This window comes from Schistocerca serialis, chromosome 8 (genome assembly GCF_023864345.2).
Source record: "Schistocerca serialis cubense isolate TAMUIC-IGC-003099 chromosome 8, iqSchSeri2.2, whole genome shotgun sequence".
NCBI classification, from domain to species: Eukaryota; Metazoa; Arthropoda; class Insecta; order Orthoptera; family Acrididae; genus Schistocerca; species Schistocerca serialis.
In genome coordinates, this window is record NC_064645.1 from 237,088,357 (window position 1) to 237,110,016 (window position 21,660).

Below are 21,660 nucleotides of genomic sequence, written 5' to 3' on the forward strand. Positions count from 1 at the left end.
TGTCAACTCGTGACGTGGTATTTAGATACAACTGCAAGTCGTTACATTCATCATAACAGTATTAACAGTATTTAGCGATTGTAGATATTTTATTCTAAATTCACGCTTCCACTGTTTTAATGTTTTAGCGTCGTATATGAATCATCATTATCAACCAGTTGACATTCACTGCTGGTTCAAGAACTGCTCTAGATTTCTGCATGTCTAATGGTCTTGGGCTATACGCATATCTATTGCTGCATCTTTTTGATGTTAACTATCATTATCTCTGGTGTATATTAGTTTTGCATTACCTGTTTCGTTATTTTTTTTTCGTTAGACTTCCAGTATCCATGTCTCCGTAACGTAAAGAATGTGGAAAGGTACGCAGGTCTCACAACATATATGTACCAGCTTTTATAATATGGACCCTGCCTGTATGCTTTCTAACCGGCCTGCAGTCTTGTGCTACCAAACTAAACAGTGGCGCTTCCAGATGCCGACGAGAAAATCAGGCACTTCCCTCAACATCGAGACTCGCCACTGCACCCTCGTCACTTTCAGTTAAACCCACGAACCGGTCGCCCCAAATTATCACAACTGTATCTAATTACGTCCAATTGATGTGATGTGCAAATTATCTACTGCGATCTTATAGTCCAAGAAACCAGGGCAACACAATCTGCCACAATACTCATCGTTCGCAGCGCCTGTACACAAATTTAGCCGCTGTTCCTATGTTGCTATGTCTTCTGACGATTGTATTTTTCTGTGTTTTTTGTGTTCCAGCTTCTCGGTCTTAGCATCCTGGCCGTGGGCATTTGGGCGTGGACCGAGAAGGACACCTTCAACAACCTCAGCCGCCTGACCAACATCGCTCTCGACCCCGCCTTTGTCCTAATACTCATCGGTGAGTACTTTCTCTGTATTTTTTTCCCCACAGACGCTGTTTAATAGTGCTCTGATTGTTCATTTGACACTTCGGAAATAATTTCCATGACGACTGGGAATGGGATGACCCTACCCTAAAGATATTTAGACCAATGCAAACTCTACTACAGAGCCGGACTGATTATTTCCCTGCTTCAGGTTGCATCGGTGCATGGGGCACTATAGGCAGAATACTATGACGAAAAAATTGCGGGCCGGGCATGTAGGATGGGCAAGATGTCAGGCCACCGTATAGGCCAGGAAAGCAGTAGTAGCATTCGTTCTTCCAAAGATCAGTAATGGAATACGTAGTTGCCTGACGACAAATACGAAGGGCTCTAAAACCGCTCCGATGTAATAGTTGCTGTTTACATTGCCCTTTGTACTTTGGAGTCGTGCTCGCAAGTCGTTTGTAATAGTGCTCCCCAAACCATGGTATCTGGCTTTGTCCACTGTGCTGACTATTGCAGAGTGGGGTGCGATCACCAGGACAGCATCTGCCACCCATCAGTGTAGAGCAAGATGAAGCGAGTCGCATCCAAAACGCAACATTTTGTCTCGCAGTCCACCAGCGATAGGTTTCAATGGAATCTGAGGCGCTTGTAATTTCTGTTCAATCGAAGGCTACAAAATGGGATGGGTGCCACGAGTAGAAGCAAGCAAAAATCGAATTGACGACGCATATGGGTGTGTCGCAGTCGTGAGCTGATCTTGTAAAATTATCATCGATGGTTAAATGCTCGGCTTCATAGATTTCTCTGTAGCTCTTCCGCAAAATGGCATCGAAATCAGTTTCTTTTACTACAATATGCAGAGGGAATGACACCTGTAATGCTGACCTAGACTGCTGTTCCTCAGTAGGAAACTACTTCTATGGCAAGTACCTCTGCTTAGAACTGTACATATGCACAAAAAAAGAACGGAAAAAAAAGAAAAAAACTGAGATTTTACTGTACAAGATGATTTAGCTGCGCCTGTATCGTCAGTCATTTCCAGAATTGTGAGAACGGATTCACTAAACGACATACGGTATATCCCCTGGTTATATTTATATTAATTAGAAAAATGTCGGTATCAAGTATACTTTTTGAAATGAAACTCTGGGGAATTCTACTGCAAGTATTATCTTTAAGAGACGAATACACGCGCGTTACATTCTCTGAAACCCGATTACTATGTACACTGAAGAGAGAAAGAAACTGGTACGCTTGGGGCTAATATCGTGTACGGGCCCCGCGTGCTCGCAGAAATGCCGCAACACGGCGTAGCAAGGACTCGACTAATATCTGAACTATATGAAGATGTCCGAAAGAACAGATACCATCGGTGACCATGAGGCGCTCTAGAACGAAATGATAGTTGAATCAAAACACTACGCTGCCGACAGGCGTTGATATACATCAATTGGGCCAGTGGAGAATGTGTGCCCCGACCGGCACTCGAACCCGGGATCTCTTGCTTACATGGCAGACGCTCTATCCATCTGAGCCACCGAGAGCACATAGGATAGTATGACTGCAGGAACTTATCCCTTGCACGCTCCCTCTGAGACGCACATTCCCAACTTAATGTCCACACCCTACATTCGTGGTACCCCTGCTGATTACACTCATTACTTGCGGCAGACAATCTTACCGAGTTCCGTAAGAGTTCGGGCAATATGTGTGCTTCCGCAGGGAAGGAGGAGGTCAATGGCCGTTTAGCCTTAACTATATGAAGATGGTATCTAACCCCGTTGATGTATATCAACGCCTGTCGGTAGCTTAGGGTCTTGACTTAATTATCATTTCATTTAATATCTGAAGTTGTGCAGGAGGGAACAGACACCATGAATCCTGCAGAAACAGGTATAGGAGGCATGCGTATTCATATAGCTCCAGGAACACTCTTCTCAGTTCAAACACTTCCGCTGACCACCAAATTCCCCAGACATGAACATTATTGATCATATCAGGGGCCGGCCGGAGTGGCCGTGCGTTTCTAGGCGCTACAGTCTGTAACCGAGCTACAGCTGCGGTCGCAGGTTCGAATCCTGCCTCAGGCATGGATGTGTGTGTTGTCCTTAGGTTAGTTAGGTTTAAGTAGTTCTAAGTTCTAGGGGACTTATGACCTCAGCAGTTGAGTCCCATAGTGCTCAGAGCCATTTGAACCATTCTATGCCACGTCGTGATGCGGCTCTTCTAGGTGCTCGTGGCGGCTCTACACGACGTTGGGCAGATGTACCAGTTTCTTTGGCTCTTCAGTGTGGGATTGCAGTAATCTCAAGCAATAAACAATCAATTTTACAATTGCGGTTCTTCTTCTCTGCTGTTTCGTGCCCTTATTCTTTTCTATTCTCAGGGTCGACACGGTGATCTGGATTTGGCAATATTAGTCGCAGAGGATGGCCGGATGGCTTTCCTGTCGCCAACCCTTCCCTCCCGGGACGGAATTTGTGTACTCCAGCTGTCTGCGTCATCTGGTGTTATCCCGTGTGAAGGAGTGGGAATGTTTGCTCGTAGTGTAACTGAGGTGGACCATGCGCACCAGCATAGTCGGCTGTGGGAAACCGCCTCAGAACCACATCCAGGATCGTCGGTATAGCGGCCCTCGTCGTTAATCCACCAGGTAGATTCCATTCGGGGCCGGTGCGCCTTCTCAGATTTCTCGTAAGTGATGAGGTAATCCGCGCGGCTATCCGGCCATAATACACTCCTGGAAATTGAAATAAGAACACCGTGAATTCATTGTCCCAGGAAGGGGAAACTTTATTGACACATTCCTGGGGTCAGATACATCACATGATCACACTGACAGAACATGCACAATGTCGGCACTAGTACAGTGTATATCCACCTTTCGCAGCAATGCAGGCTGCTATTCTCCCATGGAGACGATCGTAGAGATGCTGGATGTGGTCCTGTGGAACGGCTTGCCATGCCATTTCCACCTGGCGCCTCAGTTGGACCAGCGTTCGTGCTGGACGTGCAGACCGCGTGAGACGACGCTTCATCCAGTCCCAAACATGCTCAATGGGGGACAGATCCGGAGATCTTGCTGGCCAGGGTAGTTGACTTACACCTTCTAGAGCACATTGGGTGGCACGGGATACATGCGGACGTGCATTGTCCTGTTGGAACAGTAAGTTCCCTTGCCGGTCTAGGAATGGTAGAACGATGGGTTCGATGACGGTTTGGATGTACCGTGCACTATTCAGTGTCCCCTCGACGATCAGCAGTGGTGTACGGCCAGTGTAGGAGATCGCTCCCCACACCATGATGCCGGGTGTTGGCCCTGTGTGCCTCGGTCGTATGCAGTCCTGATTGTGGCGCTCACCTGCACGGCGCCAAACACGCATACGACCATCATTGGCACCAAGGCAGAAGCGACTCTCATCGCTGAAGACGACACGTCTCCATTCGTCCCTCCATTCGCGCCTGTCGCGACACCACTGGAGGCGGGCTGCACGATGTTGGGGCGTGAGCAGAAGACGGCCTAACGGTGTGCGGGACCGTAGCCCAGCTTCATGGAGACGGTTGCGAATGGTCCTCGCCGATACCCCAGGAGCAACAGTGTCCCTAATTTGCTGGGAAGTGGCGGTGCGGTCCCCTACGGCACTGCGTAGGATCCTACGGTCTTGGCGTGCATCCGTGCGTCGCTGCGGTCCGGTCCCAGGTCGACGGGCACGTGCACCTTCCGCCGACCACTGGCGACAACATCGATGGACTGTGGAGACCTCACGCCCCACGTGTTGAGCAATTCGGCGGTACGTCCACCCGGCCTCCCGCATGCCCACTATACGCCCTCGCTCAAAGTCCGTCAACTGCACATACGGTTCACGTCCACGCTGTCGCGGCATGCTACCAGTGTTAAAGACTGCGATGGAGCTCCGTATGCCACGGCAAACTGGCTGACACTGACGGCGGCGGTGCACAAATGCTGCGCAGCTAGCGCCATTCGACGGCCAACACCGCGCTTCCTGGTGTGTCCGCTGTGCCGTGCGTGTGATCATTGCTTGTACAGCCCTCTCGCAGTGTCCGGAGCAAGTATGGTGGGTCTGATACACCGGTGTCAATGTGTTCTTTTTTCCATTTCCAGGAGTGTATATGAATACACCTTAAATCGCCAGGGCCTTGTGTCCAGGAAAACTTGACGTTTACAAGGAAATAAACGAAATAGAACGAACTGAAACATCAAGTTTCGGGAGCTCAGCGTTTATCACAGGAAGCAGTTAGTAACACTTGGTATTAACGTTAGCAAGTTCAGAGTCTTCTGCATTACGTAGGCCACGGCAGGACGGATAGACTGAGGAAGGGTTTCCGCCACCTGTATTCGAGCGCTGCTGACCAAGTGCCGCGGCAGCGTACAGTAATGCAGCAGGGCGAGGCGACGATCTCAGAGCACCGATGGTGAGAAGACAGCGGCTTAACACAGGTGGCGGGGATCTGCTTGAAGTGTGTGCCGAAAAGGGAGCTCGGTCCTGCTTGCTCTACAGCAGTTTCCGTTGCCGTCTTCTTAGTTGTCTCGATCTTCATAGTTGAGTCGCTTATGTCGGTATGGCCTTAGTCCATTAAACGTAGTTTTGAGAAAACTTGAAAAACTTTGTTCTATTTGGGTTCTGTGGTCACCTTCATAGCTGTGTCGATTTTCGCAGATGAATCGCTCCTTTTCAGTGCGGCCCTAGTTGGATAGACATAGTTTCGAGAAAACTTGAAAAACAATATTCTGTTTTAAAAGCAATATTCTGTTTTACCAGATACCAATTACGACGTGATTTTCGTCTGAAAGATGTAATCTGATTACATACATCAACCATACAAACATGAATCAAAATTATTTTATATAAAAAAAACTAGCTGACAACCCTCGCATTGACCACCTTTTATTTTGTCGGCTTTCCATTTGTAGTCTAATATAAAATAATTCACTTCCTATTATTCGTGAAAACACATTTGAAATTATGAATTTGCAATGTATGAGTACATTATCCCGGAAACATTCAGTATTCTTGGCGCAGCTGCTTCGAGTGTGTACATGCGACTTAACTTCTGAGGTCATCAATAGCTTAGAACTTAGAACTGCTTAAACCTAACTAACCTAAGGACATCACACACTTCCATGTCCGAGGCAGGAGAATAGAATTAGTAGCAAAGAAGTAATAAATTTAAATGTCATGCAAAGTGCTGTAGTTTTCAAGGCATCTGATTATTTATGAAGTCATATCTCCCGAATTATGATGGGTAGGTGTTCTTATGCAGTCAGCGATTGTTACCTGCTAATACGCTAATACGGAATATGTGTACTAAGTTTGCTTGAAATCAGCACTGTGGTTTAGGAGGAGATGTGGAAAACACACACACACACACACACACACACACACACACACACACACACACACACATTTTTGTCATATGTGTGGATTATGGGCACCTAAATGCAAGGACTTGACGTTCTGCGGATAAGAACTCACTTTTTCACCTTTTATTTTTGTAAAAGGAACGTAAATTCATTTGAAACAAGAACTAATGTTAATTTAATTATTAATTCAGTTCTTTTATGTCATCAGAATACTTCGTTATCTCTCTGTTTTACTCATCACCATAGTTGTAACTAGCTATTTGCTCGTTTATAAGCTAAGACAAGGTAATATCCTCATAGAATGCTTGATTTCCTGTAGGGATATAAGGAACGAGTTTTTCTATGTGTTTGATCTTAGCCTTTCTGATAGAGACGTTCTCCAGAGCATAAGCAGGGGCTGTTGACAACATTGGATCACGCTGAGAGCCTCAGAGGTCTGACCTGTAAATGAAATTCTGAAATGATTGGATGAGAAAGCCAACCTTATTCTCTCGAGGCACTGATTTTTTCGCAGTTTCTTAAGAAATGCAGTTTTTTTTATAATAGTCCACCCACCCACTTCTGTGACCTCTGACTGCTGTTGAATCACGTATTTCTTTAACTGAGATTTTATTTTTTGGACTGCTACAGACAACCAGTGTGTTATTTTGTGAATTCTATAAACACCATCACTCTTTTTCAAAACTTCCTTAATCATGCTGGTCTCTGAGTTAGGACATATTAGAATGTCCACGTATTGGAAAGAAGTGTTAAATGTCTATTGAATCGTTCTTATCTGTTAATGCTAACAAAAATATAATAAGAGGGTGCTCTTTGTTCCGACTCCCGCAGGCAGCTATTGTATCGCAGCTGGCACGTCAGTAAGGCTCATGATAATATACATAACAGCATTATTTCTTTGTTATGAGTACAAAATAGAGTCATTGTCAATTGCGCCGTGTAAAACAATTCCTAAACTATAGAAACAAACAGCTGAACATTGTATATATAATGTAGTGGAATTGCTGAAGTATTGGAATGTTCATTCCCTTGTTGACTTTCCCTTTTGATAACAGACTATAACCGATTACTTCTTCCAGAATGAACACTGAGTTCTGCAGCTGCACGTAATTTGTGTACATTGCTGAGATGGAGGCTTCTCAGTTTCTGTTTCAATTGCTAACGTATACTACAAGAGTCTACTTGTTGCCAGCCGGATAAGAACTTGAAATTTTGATCGTAAATTGGTAATAAAATCAGCGCAACCGATATAGTGACCATTTTGTTGGAAATTAGCTGATTTACTCATCTACCAAGGTTTTTCTTTTATTACTAAGTCTCTTTGGGCATACAAGGTTGCCTCTCATGTCTCGAGTACTTTTATCTGCAATTCACAACTATCTGATTCTGTTCACACGTTTTTTAGGTACAGAAAACATTGACAAAAGCACTTTGACGCACACTTGTTGCCGCTGATAATCATCACTCAAAGCATGCTGTTTGACTGCTGCACTGTTGTCGTAAGTTCCTTTTTTTAGTCGATGGCGTCGAATTTCATGTGTATCAAAGAGCCACTGTATGAAGATGCCAGGACGTCCATCGTATGCATTTCATGTAAGTGAATGAGAATTTTGACCCGCTAAACCTCTGGTACCATTTCAAAACATTTTCGTTTCCACGTGCAGTCATGAAAGTGAGGTTGGAATCGTAAAATATAGATTACATTGTGTGGAATAAATAAGAACAGCACTGAAATATTAACACCTATGAAATGTGATTTATTTTGACACGATATTATTATACTTGGTTACAAAGTAAGTCCATTTAACTTACCTGCATGCACTTTCTTTCCTGTATCGTTAACATAGTTCTCTCCTTTATCTCTAACATTTTTAATTATGTTCATCTTGTAACACTCTTTATTTTCTCTCTCTCTCTCTTGAGTCATTACTTTTTCTCTTTTCATATTCGCCGACCAGGTACATTTTATAATGATTGTACCAAATTAACAGATGATGATGCACAATAATAATCAAAATAGGCAATTGGTACAGTTGACAGAGCAGAACGAGAACTGTCAACATAGTTCTTGACAAACACACCACGGTCCAGCTACTACCGGCGAAAAAGAAAACCTGGTTATCTTAACATCCAGTTTACTCATAATATTAACGATATTGACGCATTTTTGTGTGGAACGGTGTGTCGACCCCAGTCGAAGCCATTTCATGGCCAAACTCATTTTCGGAAAAAAGTGAACTGTGGCCTTTCTGGAAAGGAAGTATTCAGTTCCCCAGACAACCGACCAGCGTGCGTAGCGGGGTCCTGCGGCCTAGTTGCCACCGGTTTTGGCAGAGCTGCTAAATCTACGACATTCATTATCTCTCCTATCGATATGTCTTCGTCCATCGATGGCAAAGATGGAAGGAATGATATCTAAGGGTAATTCACCACTACTGTGGTAATGCTACTGCTCCTGTTTCTGTCAGAACTTTGACAGAAAGCTGAACGTTAAAAACTGAATTATACTTTCGGTCTCAAAAGTATCCAGACTTCGCTAAGTAATGTGGGTTAACAACTAGGCGTCACGTGAGACAGTTCCACCAGTATAAAAGGAAGCGGGAAGTATTGTGTTGCCGGCCGAAGTGGCCGAGCGGTTAAAGGCGCTACAGTCTGGAACCGCACGACCGCTACGGTCGCAGGTTCGAATCCTGCCTCGGGCATGGATGTGTGTGATGTCCTTAGATTAGTTAGGATTAAGTAGTTCTAAGTTCTAGGGGACTTATGACCACAGCAGTTGAGTCCCATAGTGCTCAGAGCCATTTGAACCATTTGAACCAAGTATTGTGTTGTCAGCAGAGATGGAGTAAGAGCACAATGTCGGTCATGAGAGCTCACTGACTTCGAGGGTGGGCTAGTCATTAGACGTCAGTTGGATGGCGAATCCGCCAGGGACTTTCCAAATCTTCTGAAGCTGCCCAGGTCGACTGTTCGAGATATGATTGTGAAATGGAAAAGCGAAGGGATAACCATAGCTAAACGACGACCAGGCAGACCTCATGTATTGCCAGATAGGGGCCGTAGAGCATTTTGAAGGGCGGTTGTAAAAATTCTCATGAGGTCAGTGGAAGAATCACTCATGCATGACCAGGAGTCCAGCTAACACAATCACTGTGCATAGGGAGTTAAAAACAATGGGGTATAGTGGTCGAGCAGCTACTCATAAGCGACACGTTTCTGCAGTCACTACTAAGCGCCGCTTTAGGTGCTGTAAAGAAAGACGCCTCAAGTCAGCGGATGACTGGAAACGATTGGTTTGGAGAGACGAGTCGTGATGTATACTCTGTGGCCATCAGATGCGAGGGTATGGGTTTGGCGAATGCCTGGGAAACATTATCTACCATCACTTTTAGTGCCAAAAGTGAAGTATGAAGGAAGGGGTGTTACGTTATGGGGGTGTTTTTCGTACTTAGGGATAGTCGCCCCTTAATCCGCTAAAGAAGACGCCAAATGCGGAAAAATACGATCATATTTTGCAGCACTGTATACTGCTTACATTAAAGTTCAGAGATGATGATTGTATCAGTACTACAGTGCATCCTGTCATAAACCAACATCTATGAGGCAGTGGTTCATGGGAAACAACATTCCGAAAGTGGACTGGCATGCTGAGAAACCCAGTCTGAACCTGGTGGAATACCTTTGGGGTGAGTTAGAACGTCGTCCAATATCACTATCTCATTTGATATTGGCACATGAGGAAGAATGGGCTACCATTGCTCTACAGATATTCAGACGCTTCATCGAGTGTGTTTGCAGGAGAGTTCAAGCCACCACAAAGGTGAAGGGTGGGTAGCCCACATATTGATGTACAGGGCAACACTTATTGAACTATATGAAATAAACGGAAATTAGTTACAAACGGCGGCGCGCGCACACTTTATTCAACATGTAAACGTCACTACAGATTTCGGATTTAGGTTATGACATGTCTGCCCATCATTGGCGTTGCTGTCGCACAGACGAATAACGAAATTCTGCATGACTCTCTGAAGTGTCGGAACATTGATGCTCTCGATGACCGCCTGAATGTTTTCAAGGCAGCAATGGTTTTTCGGGTTATCGCTTGTCTTTAATACAGCCCCACAACAAGGAGTCGCAAGTGCTCAGATCCGGAGAATATGGCGGCCAATCCAAGCCCATGACAGAGGCCTCTGGGTATCCCAGAGACAGAATGCGGTCCCCAAAGTGCTCCTACGGGACATCAAACACTCTCCTGCTTCGATGCTGTCGAGCTCCGTCTTGCATGAACCGCATCATTTCGAAATCAGAGTCACTTTGGATAATGGAGATGAAATCATTTTCCAAAACCTTCACGTACCATTCGGTAATCACCGTGCCATCAAGGAATATCACACCGATTATTCCGTGACTGGACGCTGCACAGCCTCGCGGGATTAGCCGAGCGGTTTGAGGCGCTGTAGTCATGCACTGTGCGACTGGTTCCGGCGGAGGTTCAAGTCCTCCCTCGGGCATGGGTGTGTGTGTTTGTCCTTAGGATAATTTAGGTTAAGTAGTGTGTAAGCTTAGGGACTGATGACCTTAGCAGTTAACTCCCATTAGATTGCACACACATTTGAACACTGCACACCTCACAGTGACCCGTTGATGGTGAAGAGACTTCTCGATCGCGAATAGCGGATTCTCAGTTCCCCAAATGCGCCAGTTTTGCTTATTGACGAATCCATCCAAATGAAAGTGGGCTTCACGCCTAAACCAAACCATACCCTATACACTAATTCCCAGCGTGGTCCGTGGCCAGCCTTGCAGTGTGAACATCCTAACGCACACCGTTCAGAATTTATAACGATTTTATTTAATAAAATGGTTCAAATGGCTCTGAGCACTATGGGACTCAACTGCTGTGGTCATAAGTCCCCTAGAACTTAGAACTACTTAAACCTAACTAACCTAAGGACATCACACACATCCATGCCCGAGGGAGGATTCGAACCTTCGACCGTAGCGGTCGTGCGGTTCCAGACTGTAGCGCCTTTAACCGCTCGGCCACTCCGGCCGTCTTTTATTTAATACAGTTCAATTATTGTAGACCTGTATTTCCGTATACTTTACAAGATAGTGTATTTCGTAAAACGGGAAATTGTAGTTTAAGTATTATTAAACACTTACTACACGCGAATAAAACAATTAATATTAGTTCTGCTTCAAGAAGTACACTTGTATTTTAAAATTTAGTAGCATCAGTAGCAAACAGGATACTCAAAAGAAAATGGTAATAAATATTTATACAGTACGTTATTCGTCATGTGACCTGTATGTCGTCGACTGTCTACTGTGTTTTTTTTTTTTTGCTGGTGCAATGTGAAGGAGTACTGGTATTGATATTGTACTCTTTACTTGTTCTTGACCTTTGAAACTTTTCAACCCGAGCGCCCCTTTTCTCTGAGGAAGCATTGTCTTGCTGTATAAGGACAACAACGCTCCATCGCTGTTGGTCATGAGCAGTCCTGGTGTGTGCAGTAGAGTGGTCGAGTTGGAGTGCGGGGTGGTCACGCGGAGCCGCATCGTGGATCAAGAATTTGCGAGGAAGTATAATCAGTTGTTGAAACTGTTCCATCGGTTCGTCGGAGAAGTGCGAGTCATTTGCGGAAAGGCGCGCAGGATCAGTTACGAGATTTAAGTTTGAAGCACTATCGTGTTTGTGAATCAATAATTTTCGTGGAGAAACATCTGGATCGTAGAAAGCAGATGAGTGGGCTTCTGTAATCAGTGTTTACCAATTTAATCAAATGGTTCAAATGGCTCTGAGCACTATGAGACTTAACATCTGAGGTCATCAGTCCCCTAGAACTACTGAAACCTAACTAACCTAAGGACATCACACACATCCATGCCCGAAGCAGGATTCGAACCTGCGACCGTAACGGTCGCGCGGTTCCAGACTGTAGCGCCTAGAACCGCTCGGCCACTTTGGCCGGCTCAGTTTAATCAGTGTGAATCTGAAACAAGTACAACTGTTCACGCGGGACTGGATGAGCGTAGGCATTGTTAGGGAAGTGTGTACGTGCTAAAGAGACAATAAAACAAAGTAATTTGACTTATACTGACATTTTCCATTTTTCAACTAAATAGTATTTGAAATTTATAACAGACACGTAATCGCATTAGACACATGGTCAGGCTGAACAGATTCCTTCCACATAATTGCACACTCTGGAACAATGCGACGCATTGTTATTGTAATTTTTAACTGTCAATACGAAAAATGCTCGGCATTTCAGTCACATCCGTTGCTGGGTACACGCAGAATGAAAGCATTCGTGAAAGTTAAGACTGTGGGCTGGAGCTCCAGTCCGGCACACAGTTTCGGTGTGTCTCGAAGCCTCGTGCTATCGCATGGCCCAAGTATTGTACGTTCGTGTTCATTTCGCAGCCACTTCCCTTCGATGCCGGAATCCAGTGCGTTAGCTGCTTCGCGGGTCGCAGGTCGTTCCTCTCCGCTGATTCGCCCCTCACGCGAGAGACTCGTGGTAACAATAAGTGGCCACTGGAGGAGGCGGATAGCGCAGACAGCGAGATTGGGCGGGCACCGTTGGGAAATCCCGGCCATTGCTCACCGGGAATCCACTTGAGCCGCTGTTGAGTTATTGATGGCGGCTGCTGGGGCGGACAGAGCAGCGCTGCCCCGGGTCGCTGGATCACTGCAGCCGCACTCCCAATAGTCCTCGCGTAACGCACTCTCAGCGCCATGGGACACACGCGTTGCGTGTAACATCGCTTGGCTGCTGGCTCGACTAGTCAGGATGTTGCCGCCTCCTCTGCTCGACAGGCATGTTGTACCGGTTTTCGTTTGAGGCAGCTTTCTCTGCCGAATTTTCTCCGCATCAGGCAGAGTCAAGGGCCGGACTGAAAGGACGGGGGGGGGGGGGGGGGCTGCAAACTGAAACTATCAGAGAACCACGGTACGTCCTGTTGTAAAATTGCAGACGCGATAGAGTATATACAGGGTGGAGAAAAATTGTATCACGAAATATTAACCCTGGATAGCTGATGCCTGTAGGAACCAAAATTAATAATGTTGTTTAGGTCGACAACGCAGAATTTTTGAACTACGGTAACTTGGCGCCACGTGCTCCGATTGGTCACGGGATTGCTCTGTTGGTGGATGCTCTGGATAACGCCTGACCGCAAATATTTTGCCTGCTGGAGGTCGCGATGTATCCAAGGCGACCCGCACGCTCGGTGGTAGCTCGCCAGCCTTCCACTTTGGGGGCCTGGAGGCGAATCCACCGGGGTCCCGACACATCCATTGTTTCGACGTCGTTTCCTTGTTTGCGAGGGTACCCCTGCGAGAGTCACTAGAATTGATTAGTCAGAAGTTTGACGAGAAGACCACTGAACTTTTTGGGCATGTCTTGACTTCCACATATTTTCTTTTTAATGGAGAATACTACTAACAAACGGAGGGAGTCGCCATGGGTAGCTCACTCTCACCGGTGGTAGCAAATTTGTACATGGAGAACTTCGAGGAGGAAGCCCTGTCGTCATCCGAATGGAAACCTACCTGCTTTTTTCCGTTACGTGGACGACACGTTCGTCATCTGGCCACATGGTATGGATAAACTCCTTGACATCCTTACACATCTAAACCCCATACACCCCAACATCAAATTCACTATGGAGACTGAAACAGAGGGTAAATTACCTTTCCTTGACGTCTTGGTCAAGAGAAGGGCTGACGGCACCCTAGGTTATGGGGTGTATCGGAAGACAACGCACACTGATCTGTATTTGCACGCAGACAGCTGCCACCACCCTTCACAGAGGAATAGGGTATTTAAAACTCTATTACATAGGGCGCGCCCTATCTCTGACGCAGAGAGTCTACCCCAGGAATTGAAACATCTGAGAACTGTATCCCGAAAAAAAAAATAGGTACTCAGAGTGGCAGATTCAACGTGCTCTCCGCCCAACCACTACAGCACAACCTGTGGAGATGGATGAAATCACGAGGGAGGAGGTAGGCACTGCGTTTATTCCATATACAGGCGCACTCTTGGGGAAAATCGCCCGCATTTTGAAGAAACACCGGGTCGGAACTGTGTTTTGTCCTCCGAATAAAACTCGTGCACTGGTGGGGAGCGCCAAAGATGACCTCGGTTTGAGGAAGGCCGGCGTGTACCAGATTCCGTGTCAATGTGGCAAGTCGTATATTGGTCAGACGATGCGTACCGTCGAGGATCGATGCCGTGAACACCAGAGGCACACTCGACTGATGTATCCGAGCAAGTCGGCGGTCGCTGAACATTGTCGGAAAATCACGCTATGGAGTATGAACGCACGAGGATTCTGGTACAGACGTCGAGATACTGGGACAGCGTTGTTAGAGAGGCCATCGAAATTCGCACCAATGACGACCTCACAAACCGTGACTGTGGCTATAATCTTAGCAAGGCTTGGGAACCAGCGGTTGGGTTAATCAAGAGTAAATCGAGCAAACGTATAGTTGTGACGACCACGGCGGACAGTGCCATCACACCGACGTCATTTCAGACGCCGTCGCAATCTGTTCATCCGCGCGACCGCGGCGCGGGGCGCGGACGGCGGGGGGAGCGCGCCGCGGGTGGAGGGTATTTAAATCGGCCGCCGCCGCGACCGAACCCAGTTCCCCCTGGGCAGCCATAGCGTACGGATCTCCGTGCCGGCACGTTCACAGGAGCTCAGTCCGTCAGTTCACCTGATGATGGCGACATGCTTGATCGCCGAAATATTGTGCCCGTTGGACACTGTAGACCGGCAGTACACCCGTGGATATTTTGAACATCCATTGTAGCTTCATGATAAGACGTACCGGGAACAAACCCCGTCAACAGCTGTTAGTTCGCATTCAGAAAGTCTTCTATAAATTATATCGGCTCCGAAAAGGGTCTTTTTGTAGCTAGGACATGGTTTACTTAAGGTATGTGCTGGAACTGGTGATCCTCTGATGCGACACAATCTTGGTAACGTCGAACAGTGTTTTGCCGAACTCTTTCAGAGATTCCTGGCACTGCCCTGATGTGATTGGTGACATGTAGAATGTGATCCATAAATTCCTCTTAGTTTCTAGATGGTTCGCACTCAGGTGGGTGAGTTACAACCTTGAAGAATCCCCACAGGAAAAAAGTCTGTTAGCATGAGGTCTGGTTATCGCGGGGGCCATGTCCTACGAGAACCTCTGCCAATTGCCTGACCTTCGAAGAGTTCATTTAAATATCCGCGCATAGCACGACTGTTATGTGCGGGCGCCCCATCATGCTGCAACCACACGCGTAGCCCTATGTTCAGGGAAACATCTTCCAGCAGGCCGGGTAAGGTTTCTTGCAAACAGTGAAGTAATTTGCCCCGGTAAGTCGAGGAGTTAGACGGATCGGCCCAATCAGATGGCCAACCACAATGCCTGCCCAAATGTTGAGCGAAAATCGTTCCTGGTGTCCGTAAACGTACGTGACGTGAGGATTTCACCTTCCCCAGTAATTAACGTTTCCAGTGTTGTGAAAGCCATCCAGATAGAAGGTACACTCGTCGGTATTCAACAAAATGGTGGGGAAGTCGGGATCTCGTGCAACACGTCGCAGAAACTACCGGGAAAACCCTAGCCTGTGTTCATAGTCCGCCACAGGATTTAGGTTTGGGCAGGATGGAAGCTTCTGAGGTCATCAGTCCCCTAGAACTTAGAACTACTTAAACCTAACTAACCTAAGAGCATCACACACATCCATGCCCGAGGCAGGATTCGAACCTGCGAACGTAGCGGTCGCGCGGTTCCAGACTGTAGCGCCTAGAACCACTCGGCCAACCCGGCCGGCGTAAAATAAATGGATGCTGGCCGTCATCCCTCGATACCTCCCAGACTAACCGATGAGTGACCCCCCATGTCGTGTCCAACCACTCGAGTACTTGCCGCAGGTGCTTCCTCGAAGTGCTCAAGAACAACCTCTTCAAATGTAGCATCCCGTCGTGTTCGAGGTCTTCCAGCATCATCATGATATCCCGCTAACGAGTATTTCGCCAAGTCGCCGGTGAACTGCTGTAAACGTTTGCAGGTGTGGGTGGTGTCTAGCTGGGTACCATTCCTCATACAACCGTCGAGCTTCATGCACATTACCTTTGGCTAGTCCATAAACAAAAACCATATCTCGGTGTTCTTCAAATGAGTACGGTGCCGCCATGCTTACTTTATGACTAAATCGCAGGTGACGTGTGTGTGCTCCGAAGTGGAGCTTACGTGTGAATGCCTCTGATGTGAGGTGGAGAGAAACAGCAAGACCTTATTCGACACGTGTGCTTATCACGTTGGGGCGTGGACGGGGCGTGGGACGTTTGTATGTGTGAACCAACAATCATACGTCTGCCCGTCAACCGACAAACGGCAGCAGGGAAATTCCACAGCCAGCCAGAGCGCGTGGCGCCAAGTTTTTGTAGTTTAAAAATGGTGCGTTGTCGACCTACACAACATAAGTAATTTTGGTTCCTACTGGCATCAACTATCCAGGGTTAAAATTTGGTGACACGATTTTTCTCCACCCTGTATGTCTATGGAGTGAGCATAACCTACTGTGCATGTTCTCAACATCAAACCGGGATCGTCACGTGATTTTGGGACAACGCTTGTCGACAATTTGCGATAACAGCGAAACCTGAATATTACGTGTATTCGCCTTGTTTTATAAACGTTTCTGCACGCGTTAGTTTTAGTAACAGCTATGGTGCAGTATTGTCGTTGCTACAGATTTAAAAAGGCTTATGTGAAAGGAGGACCAGTTATTCTTCTTAGGTATGTACAACAGATGTATAACTGTAAATGTTATATTGATATGAGGGACTTTGTATATTGAAAAATATCGCGACACATTATTATAAGGTCTTGTATTGAAAAGATAATTTCAGCGATTTTGTGGCTGTGTGCGTATGTGGCAAGTGCTAAATAAAATATTTGCGGGTTTGGTTGAGTAAACTGCCAGTCAGTGTATACATACTGATGCTATGTTCATATTTATGCGTGGCAGTCTGATTAATTTCCACCAATTTATGCAAGTTCTCATATCTTTGAGTGTATCTAAGTATTTTTGCATCAGATAGTTTCCTATACAGTGTCATTAATTAAAACAGAGATTGACAATATGAGTAAATGTAATAGAAAACGTAAAAATATTATTGTTGGTTTTCTACTTCTTATCGCGTCACCGAAAAAAAGTAAATAGAGTGGTAGCTGCGATATGATACTGTGGCGAAAAATCACAGTAGCAATTACTCATCGCTTCTTGAAGTTAACTCCAGTTCCTGCTATCAAATAGTTAAGATGTCTGTAAAACGTGAATACAAAAATGTTTCACTTTACTGCGAATGCTGTACTCAAAGTGTTACAGTGTTTACCACTTCTTGATGCTTATTGCTTTCTAGAGATAGTAATTAGACATAACTGATGTACTATTAAAGTGCAAGAGTGTGAAAAGACGATGTTAGAACCGCCGAACAATAATAACACGGTAGTCAATCTTTTTACAGAATGTTGCAGTCACTGTATTTTCCTGCTGTTTGTCGTAAGTGCTAGGATATGAGGAATAGACTGTAAACCAACTAAGCATTCAATCATCCGTTTAGTGTGACTCACGCCTTAGATTATCACGATTTCAGTTATTATTGAACGGTTGTATATCTGGGCAGACTAGCTTCAGTACTTAATGTCAGTTGCGTTGCGGAGTAAGACTATTTGCTATTGATTGGCTGTGAGGACACTTGTGGTTACGATGGCTTCTCTTAGAAAACACTTTCAGTTAAAGTACTTGCACATTAGCTTGCCTTTGCTGTTTGAATGTTTTTGAATTGTTGTAAATGCTACATTCTGCAGATAAAGGCCAACACTCATAATTGTTTCGAAAATAATTTCGACAAATTATGGATGTAATGTGTGGTTGAGTAATGACTACCACATTTGCAATCCAATTGCCGTAGGTTTTACTACGGCCATACTTTTCAGTTAAATTCTACATAAGTGTCGGGACAAAATATAACGTTTTTCAAATATTATTATTTTTTTTCTAAACACTGCAAAACGAGTAATAAACTGAGGTACGCTTTACACGCCCTACGCTACAGGCTTATCAGCTATCCGTTCCGCACTTCATCCCCACTCGTTTAGTTTCGATGTTTTTAGTTTTCATATTTCGATGTCCTGATTTTATTAGTATGTGGTATTAACAAGAGAAGCGCAGTGCTCGTTATCAGCTTGAAATGACAACGAAACAAATCGTACCGATGCGACTCATCCATGATAACCAGAAAAGTAAATGTATTTTAATGTGAAATCATGACTAGCGGACATTAAAAATACAGCAGCGAAACAGAGGTCAAGTGGTTCAAATGGCTCTGAGCACTATGGGACTTAACATCTGTGGTCATCAGTCCCCTAGAACTTAGAACTACTTAAACCTATCTAACCTAAGGACATCACACACATCCATGCCCGAGGCAGGATTCGAACCTGCGACCGTAGCAGTCGCGCGGTTCCGGACTGAGCGAAAACAGAGGTCCTCAATGAGTGTACTGCAGGAGAGGGTGAAAAAAATTAAAAATAAAATAAAATTTGCCTGCGCTAAATTTAACATTCAGAAATTAGGTACGAGGTACGGCAAATCAAAGGGGCCAGGCATTTAAAGTATCTTTGTGAGATTATAGAACGAACAGTGTTAAAAAAAGTTTTCGTTCATAGAAATTCAAAAGAAAATAAGGGAGAACGTATGACACGTACAACAAAACATGAGTGGCCATTACAATACGATGATAAAACCCGGAGCTCTGTACGCGAGCGAAATTTTATTTTCAACAGAAGAGGCGATCTGCAAAACATGCTGACGAAGGGACGAAGGATTCTGAGGAAAATTCTTGATACAGAAAGAAAGGAGGACGGATACGGACTGAAATCCCATATACCAACATTGAAACAAACCTGGGAGCAAAGATTAAAGTTTTAATAATATGTTGAAAGACTCCTAATGACGAGGCTTACACATAAGACAATGACAATCCGAAGTATCCGGACAGTCCTGTGCAATGCGAAATTGACTACAATGTGTCACTAGAGGCGGATGCAGCTGTATGAAAGGAGGCAGAGAATATTGTGTTGTCAGCAAATAAGCAGCTTCTGGAGAATGGGTCGGTTAGGAGAGCTCAGTGGCGTTGAACATGTACTAGTTTTCTGGATGTCACCTGAATAAAAAAATTATCAGCGTCGTAAGAGAAAGCACAGGTAAAATAAGTGGAAGTAGGGGACAGAAATCTGTCCAGTCAAATGCTCAGGTTTAAACAATGAGGAACCAAGGTGACTGAAGAAAGAAAAATAGTGTGCGGAGAGAGAATGAAAGCCATTTGGAAGATCATGAAAACACATGTAAGAGCGCTGCGTTAGCCGATATGGTCGATGCACAAATAATAATAATAATAATAATAATAATAACATCTAAAGTTAGAGTTGCATTTAGAAATCTTTTTGCCCAAACTTATTTGCGGCAAATCCATAGATTGTGTCATGACAGTTAATCCTTTGTACAATCACCTTCGATTGTTAGTACACATAATTTGGCAAGGCTTTCGTTTCATAACAGTAGTCCAGAGAAAATACTTATTCTTTTTAAAACAGAAAACGATGTTTACACTGAACATTTAGATACCGCTATCGATAGGTGCTTTCTTAAGTGCAACCACGAAACTTGGATATAATTCGTGTAGTACTTTTTCCCAGAACGACAACAAAAGGTTCAGTGGGGTTAGTAGAGTAATAACTAACACGGTCAATAATGACAACTGGCAGACAATGCAAATGTCATTATGTACACGAATCGATGCGAAACAGAACTAAACAACAGTTGCGACCTAGCGACATTGACAGTCGTTCTGACTGAACTCGTCAATTAGCCAAATGCGATGCCGGGAGTTCTGCTCGCTTGCCTTCCTTTTTGTCAGATTATATGTAGTTCTTATTTCTTTTTCTTGTGCGACCAAATATTCCGGAAATAAAAGCGCCGATCGAAGTCTCGCGGCGCCCTCTGCCTACACGTTTGTCCTTTGCGTAAGTTCCGCCGTGAGTGGCTGTAGATCGGCAGTTCCTTTAGGACAGGCGCGGCCAAGATTTTGACTTCTGGGCCTTTCCCGGGTACGAGTGCCAAAGCGCTCAGCCTCACTTCACATTTCCCCCACTGCCACGCCACACTGTTTGAGCGTTCAAATGGCAGTGCAGTCGCCCTGTGTACTATTTGGTTTTATATTTCACGTTTCTCAACAGTATAGATCACAAACAAAACAAATTTTAAAGTAAGGGCTGTTCGCGCGTATAGTCCCGTAGTTCACCCGGACGCCGCAACAAGCCACCGCGCCACTTGCCGGCATCCTTCCCGTTCACACTGATGCAAGTTGCAGCTCTGTTGCTGACGTGTACGCATCGCTGTGCTACTTTATAATGTTTACGATTATTGAATCGCCCGCCGCGTGTGAGATACGGTCAGTGATACGTTTTTTGACCGCAAGAAGCCTATCACCTGCAGAAATTCATCGTCAGTTAACAGAAGTTTGTAGCTTGAATGCAGTGAGTGAAGGTAAAGTGCGTCAATGGGTTAGAGAGATTAAAAATGGCTATCAAAACGTCCATGACGAAGAACGCTCAGGCCGGCCCTCTGTGATCACTGATTATTTGTTGGCTGCAGTCGAAACAAAGATTCGTGAGGACAGAAGATTCACAATTTCCACTCTTTCTTTGGAATTTCCACAAGTTTCAAGATCGGTTTTGTACAAAATTGTGTCTGAAAACCTAAACTTTAAGAAACTGTGTTCTCGGTGAGTACCCAGACTCCTCACAGAGGTCCACAAAGGGAAGAGATATGCCCCTTCATTGGACTTTTTGATTCGCTACGAGGAAGAAGGGGATGACATGTTGGGTCAAATTGTCACTGGAGATGAAACATTGGTTTCCCATATCACTCCCGAAAGCAAGCGACAATCGATGGAACACAATCTCACCCGTCAAGGTCAAAGCCAAACAGACGCTGTCAAAGCGCGAGATTATGGCAACTGTATTCTGGGACCGGCGCGGTGTTTTGCTAGTGGACTTTATGCCACGAGGAACGACAAACAACTCAGATGCCTACTGTGCAACTCTAAAGAAGCTCCGCAGAGCAATTCAAAACAAAATGCGCGGCATGCTGACAAAAGGAGTTTTGCTCCTGCACGATAACGCTAGGCCTCACACCTCTCAAAAGACTCGGGATTTGATTGATTCTTTTGGCTGGGAAGTTTTGGATCATGCACCATACAGCCCCGACCTTGGTCCTAGCGATTTTCATCTTTTCCGGTACCTGAAACACCATCTTGGCGGGTAGCGCT

The 21,660-nt window shown here is 45.3% G+C and overlaps 1 protein-coding gene across 1 annotated transcript in view; it reads left to right on the top strand.

Moving 5' to 3' along the window:
• Positions 1–21,660, top strand: part of LOC126416945 (tetraspanin-5) — a 125,863-nt gene that overhangs the window by 18,411 nt on the left and 85,792 nt on the right. Inside the window, exon 2 of the mRNA XM_050084824.1 lies at positions 746–889. Within this exon, the coding sequence (XP_049940781.1) occupies positions 746–889 (144 nt within the window). The remainder of the gene's footprint in view (positions 1–745; positions 890–21,660) is intronic.